We start from the raw sequence: 17973 nt of genomic DNA on the forward strand, positions 1-17973 counted from the left end.
ACTTGGAAAAGTCCCAGTGTGGACTAAGTCACTTTAGTTTTATTGCCACATCAAAAGGTCAGCACGTTAGCTTGCATTAAAATCATAATTTAATTGTCTGCAGCAGGATTTATTACACACTAGCTTCTGGTTGGGTTGTTTTTTTTTTTTTTCTGTAGTGCTGAAAATTTATGGGAGAAGTTGCTGGCAGGGTGGAGAATGCTTACAGGACCTGGTGCATTTTCCACTACTGAGGCAAAACCACAAATACGATGGCACGCGACCTGCAGCAGCTCACATCAAAAGGTATGGAAAAATGAGCAGCGTAGTCATTACAATCATTGTGCTGAGACCTATTCATGGCGGACCTGATCCATTCAGTTTTTAGCTACTATTCGCTTCACAATATTCTCCTCTCACGGTGTGCCATGGAATTTGTTCCTGATGCACCAAAACTGCTTTGCTGCCTGGAGGCTGGGTGCCACCAAGCCCTAATTTGACATCTGTGAGGGGTGGAGGCTTTTTAGGAAAAAAAGATACTTTGTCTCTCCTCTCCCCTAGCCCCTTCATGAAGTTCCAGTTCTTTTTAACAAGTTGGGTTATGGTAGCATTTCAGCTTCAGCAAGTCAGTTAAAGGCCTGAGGTTAGAGTTAGGTCAAGTTTGCCCAAATTCAGGAGACCACCTTCTCTCTGCAGTCGGCAGAGCGGGAGATGCGCTTCCAGGCAGCAGGATGTATCTTGCTGGTGGACTTCAGTGGCGATCAACTAACAGAGCTACCCGCTGAAGGCTATGCCGACTTGGGCACTTCAGGAACTATGATATGAGACAGATTTCTTGAAACGAGCTGATGCAATATAGGTACTTGACAAAGATTGTTTCTAAGTGCCAATGGGCTTGAACAGATGACAGTGGTTTGTGAGTTTTTTACGTCCCTTTTGAGCCACAACTAGCAGATTTTCTTCATTATAAGGACTGGAATGGGCATTTTGCAGAGCTGAGGGGGCTGGGTGGCTGCAACATCCATCTCACAGGTCTGTCGTGCACGCTGCTTTACTTGAAGTTTGCAGGAATTGCTGTCCCCACTCCATCAGTTACTGTAAGCACCCGCAGCTGAGAGATGGCCCTTGCTGCCCCAAACCTGTGACCTGTTAAACTGCTGTTAGCAACCCTACTGTAACATCTCTGCCTGGGGTGGGGTGGGCTCTGCTGCCTTTTCTCTTGCCTTTTCTCTTTGTCATTGAAAGCTATGAGAAGGTAAGCACCAAAATCTGGTTATTGTGCTTGATTACTATCATGTGTATTTAGAGATGAAAACTATGTTTACTCCTTAATAGCGTTACACTTGGGAAAAGAAAAAGCAGAAGTGAAAAAAACTGATGATGAGGTGGATTTACTTGAAGGCAGCTGCGGCTTCTCTTGGCACTGTTTTGCTGCACGTGTGCTCTGCGCTGCCGGAGAGGAGAGGGAAAGCACCGGTTGCTTCCCATCAGCAAAATGGCCACAGGTGCCCTGTGTTGAGGTGAGGGCCTGCCACCGTGCCCAGCCCCTGCCACGGGGGCTTTAAAGAAAAGTGTGCGCTCAAAGCATTGCTGAGTACGTGGTGTTGCGAGGTTTGGTTGCCTTTGGGCAGCGTGGATTTTTTTTTTTTTTTTAGGGTATTTGTTAAGAAAACTCCACGCAACCCTTGAGCGATGCTACCAGTGACTGAGAGGTGTGCCTGGCACTGCGGGTAAGCGTCAGTCACCCTTCGGCGTCGTCTCCCGATGGAGAAGGGGATCGCGGGCCGGGCGCTCCCGCGGCGGGCGCTGGTACCCTGGGACTCGGCGGGACCCCGAGGGGCGATGGCGGCCCCAGCCTGGCTGGCAGGTGGGGAAGGCCTCCGGGCAGGGGACGGGGCCGTCCGCGGGAGACCGCGGAGGCTGCGCTTGGGGAAGGCCTGCTTTCTGCCGGGACGAATTTCTCTGTGGTTAAACACGCTGCCCAAACGGAGGGAGGGAGAGGGGGGACCTCAGGGAAGGTGTTGGCCACGAAGGCCCAGGGCCCTGGCAGCAGAGCCAGGAGCCTTCATGGGGCACAGCTGGGTGAAGGCCATCCCTCCCTGCGTGGTGAGAGGCGCGACAGGCAGCGGGCTGACCCCCCGCGACGCGGGGTGCCAGAGGGCCGCTCCCACAGGAGCGGGGTGCCGGCGGGTCAGGAGGCCGCTGCCACAGGGAGAAACGGGGCGTCTTTGAGCGGCGGCGGGCTGTCCCCCGCGGCCGGCAGGGCTGCAGCGGAACGGGGTGCCGGTGGGGCCGGGGGAGCGCGTCCCCGCTGACGGGGGCGGCGGGCGGCGGCGGGCGGGAGGGGCCGCCCCGCCCTCAGGCCGCGGCGGGAGCGGGGCGGGGCACGGCGGCGCAGGGCGCTCGCGGCGGGGTGGTGTTTACATTCCGCCGCCTGCTGCACGTTGCCGCGGAGCGGCGCGCTCCCATTGGCCGGAACGGGCGGCGGCCCCGCCCCGGGGCGGGCGGGCTGAGCCCTGCCGGGCGCGCGGCGTGCGCGGCGCCCCGGGCCGCTGGCGGAGCTGCCCCGCTGGGGCACGGACACGGGCCCGGACCCGGGGCTCGATGCGGCGGACCGGGATGACGGTGCCGGGGGTGCCCCGCCGGCGGGGCCAGGGCGGGGGAGAGCGGACGGGGCAGCGGGCGGCTCTCCCTGGTGCGGCGGCGGCGGCAGCAGCAGCCCTCCTGCCGGCGCTGCCCGCCGCTCTGCTGGGACGCCTCCGCCGAGGGACCCGGGGCGGGCGAGCGGGACACGGGGGGGGTCCCGGCAGCGGCGGCGGGCGGGGGAGCCGCGGGGCCCGGGGCGGCCCCGCGGCGAATGGGCGGTGCTGGGGCGAGCGGTGCGCGGGCGGAGGGCGGGCGGGGGAGCTGTCTGCCGCCCTCGCACATGCGCAGCGCGGGCCCGGGCCGCGCTATATAGCGACTTGGCGCCGGCGCCAGCTGAGCAGCGCGGCCCGGGCGGCGGCGGCGGAGGTGCGCGGGGCGTGGCGGGAGGGGGTCCCGCCGGTGGGGACGGGGGGCGGCCGCCGTGGCGGCGGCGATGGTGGCGGTGGGTGTGATGGTGGCAGCGGTTATGATGGTGATGACGGCAGCGGCGGTACCGGTAGACCCGGTGCCGGTGTGAGGGGCGCAATCGCGGCGGGGTGGCTGCCCGCCCGGGCACCGGTTTGGAGGGTAGAGCGGCTGAGGGGAGCCGGGGGGTGGGCGTCCGCCCGCGGCCCCATCCGCCCCCGCTGTGCCCTCCCGCCCGGGGCAGGGAGCGCTGCGGAGCGCCGCTGCGAGGGGCGATGGCCCGGGCGGGCACCGCCGGCGGGAGGCAGCCCGGCGGGCCGGGGTGTCGGCGGGAGCCCGCCATCGCCTCCCCGCCGCTACCCCGGGGCCGCCCGGCGGCGGAGAGCCCCGTGGGGGTGGCGGGGGGCGGGCTGCCGGGTTTTGGAGGGAGACGGGCGCGGTGGGGGCGGGGAAGCCGGCCGAGCCGCTTGGCGGGCTGACCCCGATCGCCGGCCCGCGCCGCCCGCCCTCACCCCATCCCGGCCCCGGCGGGTCCCGGCTCCCCCCGCCCCGGCCCTCGGGACAGGGGCTTGGCCAGGGGGGCGCCTGGTGGGGACCCCCCTCCCCGCAGCCCCCGATCCCTGCAGCGCCCCGGCCCCAGCCCGCGCTGCAGGGCGCTGGGGGGTGTCCCCCCCCCCTCCCCGTGCGGGGTCCCCCCCCGGGGGAAGGTCCCGGCGGGGGGGTGGGTGTCCCCGTGTGTGGGGCTGCCGCCCCGGCACCCCCCCCCCCCCCCCGCTTCCCCCTCAGGTTTTGGAGGGAGCCTCGCTCGCGGCAAGGCGGGAGCGCGGGGGCCGCGGTCTTGCCCTGCTCCCTGCCCCCTCACGCGTCCCCTCAGCACCCCTGGCCTGGGCGGGGAGGGGGGCAGGCGGCGGCTCGGCCCCTTTTGGAGGGAGAGCGAGCGCGGGCAGCGGCGGTGCCCCCCGGCCTGACCCCCGCCGCGCCCCGGGGCTGGCCGAGGCGCCCCCCCGGCCCGGCGCGGCACGGCGCAGCGCAGGCCGCCGCCTCCTCACTCTTTGCAAATTGGCGCGGAACCGGCGCGGCGGGAGCGCGGGCGGCGGCGGGCGGCCCGGCTCGGCTCAGCAGGGCCCATCCCGGCAGGTGGGGGGGGGGGCGGCGGCCAAATCGCCCCGGAGGGAGCCGCTGCGGCGGCAAAACGTGTGTCTGTGTGGGTGCCCGGTGGCTGCGGTGTGCAGGGTGTAGAGGCAGCGGGGGGGTGGGGGGGTGTGTGTGTGTCACAGCCCCGGGGACCCCCCACATCCTCTTGCGTGGGAAATGTCCCCTTACAGCTCCCCCACCCCCCCCGGGCTAGAGGAGCCCAGCTAGCCTGAGCCAACCTGGCTGCTGGCATAGGTGGGCACCCCTGCATAACCCGCTTCAGCAGCCTAACTCCCCGCAGGACGCGGAGCTGCCTGTGCTCCTACACCACAGACATCTGCCTAGGCGCTCCTCACACCAGTAAAATACTCGTGCCCTTCGAGTTCAGTTGTGTAAACCATGCTGCTCTTTGTGATGCATCTCATGACGCAAAGTCGGGAACTCGGTCGTAACTTCTTGAGGCTACACTAACCGAGCTTGTGTTATTCCTTTGGTCCAGGTAGAGGTCTCGCAACCCAAAGAAGATGTCAAGACGCAGGTAAACCGTTAGCATCATAATACACCACACTTACCTATATTCATCTAAAAACTGTTGTTCTCCTAATGTCCAATGTCTTTTTGCTCTTCGCAGTAGCCGGTTGCAAGCCAAGCAGCAGCAGCCGCTGTCATGTCAAGAAGAGTCTCCGCAAGAACTGCAGGCACCAGAACATCTCCAGACCAGAAAAAGGAGAACAGCAGAGGTGAACACTTTGGGCAACTTGAAAAGTTTAATAATATTGAAAGTTCTCCAGTGCATTTGGATGGGAGAATCTTTACTCTGCTGAGTTAGAAAGTGGGGCAGGAGTAGCAACAGTTTAGCTTTCGAGGTGGCTGTGCTGGTCATTGTCAGTGTATTGATGTGTCTCTCTCTTCTCAGCAGGAGATTAAGAAAAGAGAAGATGGGAAAATTGCTAAAAAGCATCAATATGAGATTAAGGTAATTCAATCCTGATTACTGGTTCAAACTAGGTGAGGGAGTCCATCCGGTTTACGTTGGTGGGTGTGAGGTCATGCATTCCACACTAGGAAGTATTGAATAGGGGAAGTTTCTACCTTCAGGTATTAAAAACTATGGGAGCCCTGCACCTTGGCATCTTTTTATATGTTTTGGCTTTTTTACACATGGCTTTGTTGCAGATGAAGGGTCCTTCAATGTGGAAACCACTGCAGAGTAAGGTTAGGTGTGAACATGAGAATAAAACCAGATATTTCAGAATAATTCCACATGCAGAGCAGGTAAGGCCTAGAGGCAAGTCTAAATGCAATTATTGCACTTGTTTTAGCTTAAGGCGTGGTTTCATGGCCCTTTAGTTAAGATGACTCGTAACCATGCAGGCCCTCTTTACGTTCATGTAACAGTTCTGATTATTTAAATCAACTTAGGAATCTGTTTTAACTAACATAGGCTACTCCTAAACCAAATGAGAGGCTTTACAGTTGTTTATTTTAAAGTGGGTTAGTAAAATAATGTAGCTTTCTCTTGCAAACAATCTTGTTTGCAGTTACTCTATTTGTAAAGTAAATGAGACTAGCGGCTATGGTGAAGCAAAACTCTTCTGATTGTGAAGCTGTCTTTGCAAACTTTGTGTAGGGAAAAATGCTGTGCAAGTATGTCAGCTGTACTTGGGGTGAAACTGCGTGTCACAACTTACCTTTGCCGAAAGGGGGAAATCCTGCTCCCCTTTCTTTCCTTCCTTGGTAGCTGGCCAAGCGCTCCATCCCCTGCCTTGCTCCGTTTTTGGTTCTCTTTAAATGAAGCAGTATGCAGGTTCAGCTTGCTAATTTGGCACTACAAAATGAGTTGATGTTCTGCCAGTTTAGTGAGTTGAATCAACCCAGCAGAGGGTCTGACAAGCATCAAAGCTGACAAAAGAAGGAAGGGGTGGGACTTGGGCAGTGAGGATCACAGGAGAGAAGAACAAGCAGGATCTGCCTTTTCTAGTGGCTGTGTGCTGTAAAGATCAATTCTGCTGGAATATGTAACTTCACTCCTAGGGTACTTTAGTCTGGCTATGAGTAGGCTTAGCTATACTAAGGAAATCGTACGTAGTTTGCCTTGCAAAGCAGCTATCTAGGACAAGTTTCTGTGTTCAGGGGCAGGTGTTGCCATTCTTTAGGAATTGGATCCCCCCTAACTCCACAGAACATAACTAAAGTTCTGTGTCACCATTTTGAAGGCTGTCAGCCATTACAGCATTGCGTATGCTCCATGCATTTGATACCTTCTTACTTGTATTGGTTACTTACAACCAAATAAGTACTAGTGAAACAGGTGACAGAGTTAACTAAAGTAACCCAGAATTCCTTCTTCGAAGCTTTCCACATGAATAACTTCAGGCTCTCCTCCTTTTGAGTCATTGCATCCCATATTTGGCATTGGCAGGCTGAGAGATAGTTCACAGCTGCTGCTCGCTCAGTGGGTATCTAGCTCTGGAGCTGAGATGGGTGGCTCCTCTCTGGAGCGCTTAATTGGAAGATAACAAGTTGCTGAATGTCCACTGAGAGACAGTAGAACCTCCACCCTCTCCTTTCTTTTCCCTCTGAGTAGATAAGTAGGTAGGACCAGCAACCTAATGCCCTCTGTTTTAGTAGCAACGAGTACCTGTGCCTTATGTACTGTAACTGAGCAGCTCAAGAAATGGATGGGTTATTTGTGGGTTCATAAACTACAGACAGTTGTCTTCCTCAAAGCTGAGTTACCCAAATTTATCAGATTTGTTTATACATGTTCCATCTTGACTATGAAAGGCTTTGTTGGCATTTTATCTCTCTGTCTTTCTTGGTTTCAGTACTTGAATTGATGCTGAGGTCCAAAAAGACGTTACATACATTGTTGCTGTTACTGTAATCTACTTCTCGCCTTTCTTGCTCTCATAGTAAAATCAGCATTTAAAAGATACCTTGTTTATGTTGCAGAGTTGTTGGCCGCCCACGATAACAGGAGGCATCTCGCCTTGCATAATTATTGAAACGCCTCACAAAGAATCAGTAACCACTGACTTCTCAAGATTCAAAAAATACAGGTTCAGAAACCTCTTCATAAATCCATCACCTTTGCCAGAACTCAAGTAAGTTTACCAGATGCAGCAGTTGTTGATGTTTTATCAAATATGCTGAACTAGTGTAGTAAAATCTGTTGTTGTATTGTGTTTGCATAATAGTGGGCAGTACTCAACCCATACTTCTACTTGTCTCCTCATCCCACAAACAATTTGATGTCCAAAAAAAAAGACAGAAATTCTGTCCTGTCCCGACCCAATCTTATAAATGCACTGGACAGATAATTTTTGCCTTTCAGAGCTGTCCTTTTATAACTTAACACTGGAGACTCTAAGTGGTTAAGAGGCGCATAATGGTTAAACTAAACTTCTTTCAGTGCTATTGGAACTGAGTGACCAAAAAATACTAAACAAAATTTTCTTTAAGAACTTAAAACTGTGCAAATATTCAAATAAACTTGTGGCAATATTGCTGTGCAAGTAGTTTGCGAATGCAACGCAGTATGCTTGGTGCAGTCACAGCTCTAGGAAGTTTCCTTTCTGCAGAGGGATAGATTAGCTGACTAAATTGTGTTTTTCAACTTCTGAATTTCCTAGCCATTCAGGTGTGTTAGATGAGTACCCCAGTTGCTCTTTGTATCAGCCTGGTGTTTAATGAAGGAGTTGTTAAATTTGCTTTTAGGGAAAACTTCTGAGGTGAATGACAAGAGAAGCAGAACGTGAAGCATTACTTCAAGAGAACCTTTCTAGATATGCCATGTTTTTATTTGTTCTGGCCAAAACTTGATCAGAAGCGGGAGATGCTGCATGGTGATGTTTTGCCTCAGTGCAAAGCAATAGGTCTCTTACAGTCTCTTTCGCTGAGTTTCAAACTCAGCTGCTCTTCTCTCCCAGTATTACTCCCAAGCCTGCTGAACTGTGCTTAAAGAACAGCATGCTCTTCCCTATACCCAGCAAATCCCATTTTTGTATGTGTTGAAAAGCTTAGTGCAAAGTAGTTTTTTTAAAAGTAATAATAATAAAAAAAGATGGTGAATGAGTGACTCATACACTCCTTTAGCAAGTTGTTGGAAACTGCTGGATCCCAAAGATCTGCTCAGATACAGAATTCCATGCAAGGAGTTTAATCCTTGGTGTTCACCTCTTGTTGATAGGCATCTGGTAAAGCTGAGCTCCGTCCTTTCTGATTAGCTGAACCAGAGGATCATTTACTCTTTGCTGCCTTCATGTTTTCCTAACTGCTGCAGGAAGACCATAATAGGAGATTTTTTGATGCCTGCCCACTTAAATGGGGAGACTTCTGCATTAAACAAGCAAGTATCTCTCCACGTTTTAACTTATGATGGCAGCAGATCGGAACTGATCTGAGTTAGAAATTGTAGGCGATACCAGTGATCCAGGTCTGTTTAATCTCTCTCTGCTTCTGCTTGGGGAAAGGTAAATATTTAACTCCAAAAATTTCAGTAGGAAATCAGCATTGCATCGATTAATGTGCCGTCCCTCTTAGTAACTGTAGGAGGAGAAGTACATCCAGGAAAAAAATGACATCAATTCATAGTAACAATAATTACAAATTAAAACCAAGCCATATTAAAGGTATGGGCATCTTCTTCCCAAGTAGACTTGAGTGCTAATACGTTGTCAGTTAGCAATAAACAAGAATTCTGTTTTTCTCACAATAACCTGTTTCTGAGCCTTGAGGTAGGCTAGAAGAGGAAGGGATGGATGAGTGACTTTTAAACACCATCTGTAAATGTTTTTCTCAAGCGAAACTGGACAACTTCGTGCATGTTTTGTGTTTCTTGGGGAGTGGGGTGATTTTTTTCTTTTTTTATGGGGAGGGTTTGGTTTTTATCTTGCTCTCTGGATGGCCACCGAACTAGGCAAAATAGGAAACTCTGGTTGTACGTGCAACGTTGGGGTGTACACGTTCAGTTTTATAGGCTGTTCCATAAAACCGGACACGCTGATGATCTTGGCAAGCTGCTGTTGTGGTGAAGTAAAATGTTCAAAGTATACCTGCAAAGTTTTTTATATATATGTATATTGCAAAGTTAGTTCAAAGTATACCTATTTTCTTTTGTTCCTGAATATCTGTAAACAATAAATAATGTTTTTATGCTCCTTTTGTGAAGGTGTATATATACTTAACAATGCTTTGTGTAACTTTATTCCGTAGCTGGGGAAATTCCAAAGATGTCTGGCTCAACATCCTGAAGAAGGAGAACAGATACGCTCATTGCAAACATTTCACATCACTACATTCTAGTTTGCAACCTCACATGAGATCCATACTGCTAGACTGGCTCTTAGAGGTGTGTTCTTTTAGTTACTTTGCCATGTGTTATGCCTGTGAAGTAGGCAGATACAAGCACAGCTTTTACATAAACAACCTAATAGCAAGATGTACTGTATGCTAAATGCTAAAACTAGTTTGCAACAGAAGGGTTACAAGTTACTGCTTTTGATCCTCTTGGTGAGCTACATTCAGTCTTCCCTGGCAGGAGACACTGAACCTTCCACACAGTGCAGCAAGCAACAGTACTAAATTTTTGCTCTTGCCACACTTATTTCCTGGGAAGGGGAGAAATCTAGTTTTGAGACACTTACACTAAAATTCCTATAGACAGATTAGTTACGGAGCTCTACCTTTGCATCTTAGACTGTATCTAAGCCATGAGACAGCTGCATCTGTATCGAGGACTTCAGTTATCACCTTGGCCCCATCTACTTCAAGAGCTCTTAGATGTCAGCCCCGACACTGTCTTCTGACTTAGGATAGAATTAAAAATTTATTACTATGAAGAGAGCAGAAGAAAGAAGTATGGTACTGGCTGACCTCTGAAGGCTCTTGATATAGACAGGTTCTTGTTGGAAAACGATTATAAATAAATCATCCATATTCCAGTCTAATTACTGTACTTCAGAGTATTCCAGTTGTCAAACAAAATGGAAGTTCTTGGCAGCCTATGCGAAGGAGCGTTAGTGTTGCAAATAAGAGAGCTATGTTCTGGAGGCGTTTGCGAGAACTCTGTATTGAGCATATTCTGTCACCACTGCCAAAAGCAACCTTTGACTCATGCAATCCTTGCCCATCAGCAGAAGGGATTTGCAGGTTTACCAATTCCGTATTGAGCACTCCAAGGAAGCAGATGTTAGTGGCACTCTTGATGTCCTGGTGGAACAGTGCTAATAGCAGGGGATTTTGAGGGAAAGGAACGGAGTGTGGGGGTTTTCTTTTTCAAATATGGTCTGAATATAAAAACTATTCCAGTTGTGCACTTCCCTACTTCCTCTAATGTGTAATTTACATACCACCATTAAATTGTGTTTTGTTGCTTTTTTTTTTTTTTTTAAAATCTTGAACTCTTAGGAAATAATCCAATTTCCAAACAAAAATGTCAACAAGGGCCTTGTTGTTGTTGTCTGGCTCAGGGGTTCTCTCTGCCACAGTGGATTAAAATCGCAGCAACTTTGAGAGTCCTCCAGTAGCTCCTAACATTGTCTTCTGTAACATCATAACTGAGATACTATTTAACATGACCAAGCATTATTGCCTATGTTTGGGCAATACACTTCTATAGAAATTGTACCATGTATTCGTGGGTGGGCCTGGTCTGTACTTTTTTAGTTCTGAATCTTGTTTGGAGCAGTAGTTAAAAATATCAGAGTAGCACAGCAATTGGCAAATATTAGATCAGGTCTAAAAGAATGAGCTGTGGTGTTACTGCCAACCAGTTGCATTTTTGATGGTCAGGAAGGGTTTTGATTTGCAAATGGACTTTCAGCCTTACCTTGGGAAATAGCTAGTAGTAGTGAGGTTTTATTCTGACTTTGTATCCAAGTGAAATAATGAAGCAGGGCAGGAAGCTTGGACTTGGAATCTATTTCTTGGATATTTCCTGTTGACTGTGTGTAGATTGTAAGTAATTTGTAGATGTATCTAACTAGTTTCTAGCTGTGGAAGGGATACAGAGTTGCAGGTAAGCTGAAGTTGTGGCAGACCCACCCGAATTTAGTTAGAGATCAGAGGAAAAAGTAGGTAAGAAAGATCTCCAGGCCTGGGCAGTCTCCTTTCCTTTTTTGTTGAACTGGTGTTTGAACCATTTTGATACAATGCAAGTATTAAAAAGTTCTTCCTGCCAGGGAAACCCGCGACTGCGTGGAGCAGATGGCCGTCCTTGCGGTTTTGTTCCCGCTTAGCGAGGCTGTCGGCGTGCCTGAGGGGCTGCGGGCAGGCTCCTGGCTGGCCAGCAGAGCCCCCTCGGGCAGGAGCTTCCAGGCTTATTTGCTGTACAGCCAAAGACTTCAGGTTTTTTAGTGGTTCTGCCCTGGGGCAGACAGGGAGGATCTGCTCCGTGACTTCAGCTTGAGGCTGGAGCCCAGAGTATTCTTAATCAAGCAAACTAGTGGAGGTTTTTGCTGTCCCCCCCGCCTCCATGAGGCTTTCTTCTTTCAGTGGAAAATTGTTCATGCTCATTTTTAGGAAAACTGGATGCTATTTACATTGGAAAAAGTATACTTTGGAAGGATGTTAGTGCATGACAGACAATCCATGTTTAGGTGGGAGCATAGGAAATACTTTTTCCAGTCCCATACTAACCACTGCATCTTAACACACCTTGGCATGTGATTGTGTGTGCAAAAGATAAAATTGTGCACGCTGTGTTTTACTGTTAAAGCTTGAATACTCCCATGTGTGTACACAGAGTTTTTTAACAGAAAACGGAATTATTTTGTGTTTTTTTTTTTTTTTTTCCTGTTGTAGGTATGTGAGGTGTATGCACTCCACAGGGAAACCTTCTACCTAGCTCAAGACTTTTTTGATAGATTCATGTTGACACAAAAGAACATTAACAAGAGCATGCTTCAGCTCATAGGAATTACCTCATTATTCATTGCCTCCAAACTTGAGGTAAGAAGTTCTGTTACAGGGAGGAGGATATTAAGTTTGAAATAACTAAAAAGACAGTGGTAACGTTTATTTATTCTGCCTGAATCTTTTGAACTTGGTGGTGTACATACAACACTGAAGGTCAGAAGGGGAAAGTTTTTTCTCTTCCTTCAGTTGTGCATATGTCAATCTCTTGGAGTGTAGTCTTTGTCCTCCCTTTCCTCAGCAGCAGGGAAGGAGACCACATAAACTTAAAAGCTATGCAAATGTGCTAGGACTAGTTTCGTTTTGTTTTGTCTTTTTCCAAATATACAGCAATTGGCAGACAATCTCAGGAATGGGTGTGGGACTTGAACAAAACCAAGCCTAAGTCTCAAACTGCCTGTACATCAGGCTGATATCTCTTTAAACCCATTTAGCAGAGTTTTTTTTTCTTTCAAAGATAACGTAATCAGTGCAGCGATGGTGATACGTTACATCGCATACTACATCTGTGAGCCCGGAGTGTATTTTTGTACGTCTCCTTTTGTAGGTCATGGTAGGCTGGACTGAGACGAAAATTCGGGATATTAAGTTTTTATACTTGGAACCCCCCCCGGGTCTAGGTGTTGTTCTTACAGCCAAGGTAGTGCCCTACAAGCAGTTGTCTGTCCCAAGGAAGCGTGTGGGGCATCAGGCCGTGGAGCCAGCTGGTAGGGAAGCGGTTCTGCTGGCGACTTCTCTTTCACTAACACACCTACCTATATGTGGCCCCAACTGGCATGACTGGGTTGGCAAATTTGTTAACCGTCTCTGCACCATGGATTTTGCCAGCTACAGTGGCTGTGGGATTTTGTCTCATCTTTTCCCAGCTTTTTCTCAATCGATGAGACTACATCAGCCCTCACTGACATTGTGCATAACCTGTATTGGCAAGCCTTTTCTAGTACCGGGGTGTGCTGTATGAGAATTAGGACGGTGTATGTTTTTACATCAAATGGAATAGCTGAGTAGAAAGTGGTATAAATGAAAGGCTCTTCTGATTGCTTGGTCAGCATTTATTTCTCCAAAAGCTAAAGAAGTTGCGATAAATCTATCGTGTTTTACAGCAGGTAACATATAACCTACTTGTTTTTAATATCTCCTCAAAGTTTCAAGTCACTTCATAGAATGAGAAAAACACTGTTGTAGCATAAGAAATGTTAATATTCCAGTATGGACGGAAAAGTATTTGCCAGTATCCTCTCAAATTGTCTTAGATTTGTAAAGCGCTCTAATCTTCACTTTTCCCCTTCCCTTCCTTTAAAGGAAATCTACGCTCCTAAAATACAGGAATTTGCTTACGTCACTGATGGTGCTTGCAGTGAAGATGATATTGTAAGAATGGAACTTATTATGTTAAAGGTAATAACTTTGCGGCGTTTGTAAGTGCCGGTTGAAAGACCGTCCAGCGGAGCCTTGTGTTTTAATGTCATTTGTCTGCTTAGAAAAGGGACACGTTTAGTATTCCCTCCAATGAAACTTTCATTGTACGTGCAGGGGACCTCTGAAGCCCCTGGCTGGGGTGAAATCCCCGTCTGTTAGAAAAGGACAGGTTTCTCGTGCGTGCACGAAAGGAAAGGCCTGCCACGGGCCGGGCCAGGCGGCTGTCGCTGTAGCGTAGTGCGCTTGCCAGGGTCCTTTGCTGTCCGGGAACAGGGGCCTCTAGGAGAGACAGGCAAAGCATCGACACTACTCGGTGCTCCTTCTCTTGGAAAGGATCCATCTTTACCATCACAGGACTCCTTATACGTTTATTCTTCGTTAGCAGATACTAGTTGCAGGTCCAGGCAGCTAGCCTGAAGGCTCGGGGGAAACAAATACTCTGAATTTCCCAGCCTCTGAATGGGGAAGATGCACAAGATCCAAGTGCACGGGCATAGGAAAGGGGGTTGAGACAGCCGGATACGTTTTTGTGCTGATCGTAACGCAGCCTGTTCAAAAAGTAGCGAGAATGCAATCTAAAATGAATATTGGTACTTGAAATTGTACATCATCTTTAGTGTCTTTTGAGGCTCTGTGCAATAAGCTGAGCAAACTCAAAGGGGAGGTACGGGAAAAGAGAGCAGGGCACAAAACTATCCTTGCGGGGTTTAGGGTGCTTACCCGTTTGTTTCATATTCGCAGGCTTTAAAATGGGAACTCTGCCCGGTGACAATCGTCTCTTGGCTGAACCTCTATCTTCAAGTGGATGCTCTGAAGGATGTTCCGAAAGTGCTGCTACCTCAGTATTCTCAGGAAAAATTCATTCAGATAGCACAGGTAGGTAGTAAACTCTGTTGGAAACTGCTTTTTGGAGCGATTACAAGCACAACTGACCATTACACCCCAAAAGCTGTTAAAGAACGCTTTTCCTTGTTTCACCTCGCCTGTTACCATGTTAAGGAATGTGCAAGTTTGCCTGCCAGAGAATGTCATACTAAGCTTTGAGGATAAGCACCCATGTGTTTCTTGTCTCCCTGCTCTCACATATTTTAAGACTTCTGTACACTGGAAAAATAAAAATCCATCTTGTTTTTTTTAATTGCTATGCACTACAGCGGCAACAGCTCAGAGAGGAGGGTGGATAATTTAAGATGCTATGGTCAGTTCACTGTTTTTTACCTGTATTATCTCTAACGGTGTTTCTGCATTTGCCGAGAAGGCAGTCTGAGGAGTGTTTTGACTGTTTTGAAATTGCTGTGCTTCAATTTTTATGGGCACGTAAGCCTCAGAGAGGCTTACTGAAGGGTAGACTAAGTCACAGAGCTGCTAGGTAATATTTTAATTTAAGAAAATACCTTCCTGGAGCTCTGCTAAGAGTTTCAAGGTGTACTTAAATCTGTGCAAGCAAAGTGTCTTGCATGTTACTGGTCAAAGTGCAAATTGGTTTGCATCATAGCTCTGTGAGACCCACTTTAGCTGCAGTGGGTGCCAAAAATAAATTAGATGCATGCAATTGATGGTAAAAAGCTCAGCCATGTTACAGAGCATAGAGTGTAGGGGGGCTGCTGCATGCACAGCGGTTTCTGAGACAGGATTGTATCGAAGTACCATCTTGTTAAAATTCGTACCTCTTCTTTCCTCAGCTGTTAGACCTGTGTATTCTGGATGTGAATTCTTTGGACTTCCAGTATAGAACACTAGCTGCTGCAGCGCTCTGCCACTATACCTCAATTGAAGTAGTCAAGAAAGCTTCAGGTAAGAAGCCTTTGTAAAGCTTAGCCTTGTTAGGCAGGGGACTCTGAAAGCTGTTAGATGCCTGAGGCTGCGAGGAGCGTATTGGCTTACCAGGCTGCCAAAGACCAAAGCTACACGGACACTGCTAGTTTGTTCTTCTGTTCTGTGGGGTTTTTTCCCCCCTAACTTCACTTCCTTCCTGCCACTATCTCAGATGTTACAAAGACTCAGAAAAGAAGGAAATGCTTTCAGAAGCATAGTCTTAGCTGAGGAAATGAAGCAGATTTATCCCTCTTGCTCTTGGGCTGCTACTACTGCTCCATGACTTCCAGTTGTTTTGGGGATCGTTGGCTACCTAAAATGTAGCCAGCCACCAGTCATCCTCAGCTGTCGGTGGCATTCAGTTACCCGGTGCGCTCATTCCCACAAGCCTGTCCCTTATAAGTGGGGGAAAAAAAAAAATCCCGTACCTAAGCTCAGCAGGTGTGCATTGCCCGAGGTACCACAAAGGACTGTGACAACAGTGCGTGGTTTTAGGGCGTGAACCAAAATCTTGCGCTCAAGCTGAAGTCACCTCGGCCTCCCCGGTGAGCAACAGGAACCCTCAGGGCCACAGAGCCACTTTGCTCAGGAGGCCTGTGCTCACCGTCCTCTGCCACCACGCTTTTCAGTAATGAAATCTCAATGCTGGGCATTTCTTGGAGGATGTTTCTGAGTTTTTTATCTGCAGTTTGAGTTGTTTTTAAATTTATGACTGTGTTGGGACACTGTGCAACTCCTCCATGACTTCTAAATCTATTCTTGCGTTCTGCCCTCTAGGCTTAGACTGGGACAGCATTTCAGAGTGCGTAGAATGGATGGTTCCCTTTGCAAGCGTGGCAAAAAAAGCCCCCGTGAAGCTGAAGAACTTTAAGAAGGTTGCAGTAGAAGACCGACACAATATCCAAACACACACAAATTATTTGGACATGCTGGTAGGTGGTTTGTGGATTGGCAGTTCAGGCAGCTGAGCACGGGTTACACACTCCTCTCCCGAGGCAGCTACGCTGGCCAAACACCTTCCTGGGCGCACCTGGCCTGGCTCGCCATGGCCAGCGCTGCCCAGCCTTTTGTTTCTTGCTCCTGCTTGGTGATGCTGTAAACGAAAGGGGTTTTACCCTAACGCTCACAGGCTGTAAGGAAAGAACTGGTGAGGTGTTTACAAGATAATCATCTTTGTTGTGTAACACCACCTTGGTTTTTTATTCAGTATCCTAACTCTGGAGTCTTGACTTGTACTGGGCAGAGTGAGGAATACTAGTGAAACAAAAAAGGAGAACTTATCACAGGTATTAACTGTCCTCTTCCTCTCCCGATACCCAGGAAGAAGTTAACAGTGGAGTAGCATCTACTGCCCCAGGCCAGTTATCCCCCGTGTCAACAGGAGGAATCATAACCCCTCCCAAAAGTACAGAGAAGAAATGAAATACAGACCGCAACCTTCATGAACAGTTTCAGAAACAGGACTTGGTGCTTCAGAACAAGACCACACTAAAGGTGACTCGCGCTCTTTACGGCTGCTCAAGGCTTGGGCAGTAGAAGCTGCACCAAACAGAGCAGCAGAAAGAAACTGAGACTGTGTCCTCCTACAGACTTGATAAAAGATTTTGACCACGCATCCCTCCACGCATCCACAGGAGCCAGGACTATTTTGGTCCGTTCTCAGACATGACTTAGTTCAACTCAGACCATTCCTAACTTATGAACTTCAAGAACTTTTTAAAAACGGCTGAGTGGCAAAGTTTGTCCACTCAACTTACTTACATGTCAAACTCGCTTTAACTTGGGCTAGCCATACAGGAGAACGTAATGACAGCTTGTACATATTACCTCTTCTTGACTTGGGTTTGTTGTGTTTGGTTTTTTTTTTGTTTTTTTGCTTTTCTTGGTAAGGTCAGAGCTTAAGGCCTGTCAGTTAGTCACCCACGAGCTCAGGTGCAGTATTACAGAGGTCAGCGGGTACGCAGTTTGCATTTCTGAAACCACTCCGCCCTTGCATTACAGCGTAGCCAGCCCTGTATCCAATTCTGGCTCCCCAGGAGGCTGATGAATTTAAGGTGGCCCTTCAGGGCTGCCATAAACTTCAGTTCTAGTGTAGCGCTGACCTCAGGTAGGAGTACGAGCAGAGAAGGTGCTGCTGAAGTAACCTTAACTGGAACGAGTACAGTCCTGGGAGGAAGGAGGTCTATCCTAGGAGATCCAGCCACCAACTCTCAACAAGAACAAACATAACCAGACCTGGAGAGGGTATGGAAAAAAGTGAGCCGCTGGTACTCTACAACCACTCACGTCATAGGAACAATATTTTAAACTAACTGTGGAGCTGTATTTTATCAGTGTTTATAAACAGCATTAACTACTGTGTTTTCCTTGGAATATTCACTACCTCTGCCTCCGAGGTGCTTCACTTCTGTGCTGAAGGGACGGTGCTGGGAAAGATGGGTATCGCCCGCCTCCCTCTTTTGAGGTGCTCCTCCCTGTGCCCCGCATCCAGGGCCACGTTTTACGTGACAGGGAGCAGCCCGCGAAGCTGCGCTAGCACATCGCGTGCCACCCACGTCCACATTAAACTCGTGCTACACTTAGCAAACTTGAATTCATGTCTTCTTCAAACAAGCCATTGTGGAACTAGCTGAGGTTGCTTCCAGCCTTCTGTACAGT

General features: G+C 49.1%; 1 protein-coding gene across 9 annotated transcripts; it reads left to right on the plus strand.

Annotated features, from left to right (window-relative positions):
* Positions 1-219: 219 nt before the first annotated feature.
* CCNE2 (cyclin E2) lies at positions 220-17899 on the plus strand. 9 transcript variants are annotated; one of them, XM_087749615.1, is made up of 12 exons: positions 220-285; positions 4664-4702; positions 4796-4904; positions 5081-5140; positions 7120-7271; positions 9382-9517; positions 11971-12117; positions 13384-13479; positions 14242-14376; positions 15183-15294; positions 16093-16247; positions 16636-17899. In XM_087749615.1, the coding sequence occupies exons 2-12, from the start codon at positions 4689-4691 to the stop codon at positions 16735-16737; spliced, it is 1218 nt and encodes a 405-aa protein (XP_087605741.1). In that variant the 5' UTR covers positions 220-285; positions 4664-4688; the 3' UTR covers positions 16738-17899. The 9 variants fall into 9 exon arrangements, with proteins under 9 accessions (XP_087605741.1, XP_087605717.1, XP_087605723.1 ...); XM_087749591.1 differs by lacking the exon at positions 220-285 and adding an exon at positions 1593-1709; XM_087749597.1 differs by lacking the exon at positions 220-285 and adding an exon at positions 1758-1846.
* Positions 17900-17973: the final 74 nt, after the last annotated feature.

Source organism: Nipponia nippon, unplaced genomic scaffold, assembly GCF_047370975.1.
Source record: "Nipponia nippon isolate SJK-2023a ecotype South Korea unplaced genomic scaffold, ASM4737097v1 scaffold_1, whole genome shotgun sequence".
NCBI classification, from domain to species: domain Eukaryota; kingdom Metazoa; phylum Chordata; class Aves; order Pelecaniformes; family Threskiornithidae; genus Nipponia; species Nipponia nippon.

Excerpts from the sequence above, each read along its gene's own strand:
- CCNE2 (XM_087749615.1), top strand. Across the intron at positions 4,905-5,080 it reads GAAAAAGGAGAACAGCAGAG|CAGGAGATTAAGAAAAGAGA; the intron begins GTGAACACTTTG and ends CTCTCTTCTCAG. Across the intron at positions 9,518-11,970 it reads TGCTAGACTGGCTCTTAGAG|GTATGTGAGGTGTATGCACT; the intron begins GTGTGTTCTTTT and ends TTCCTGTTGTAG.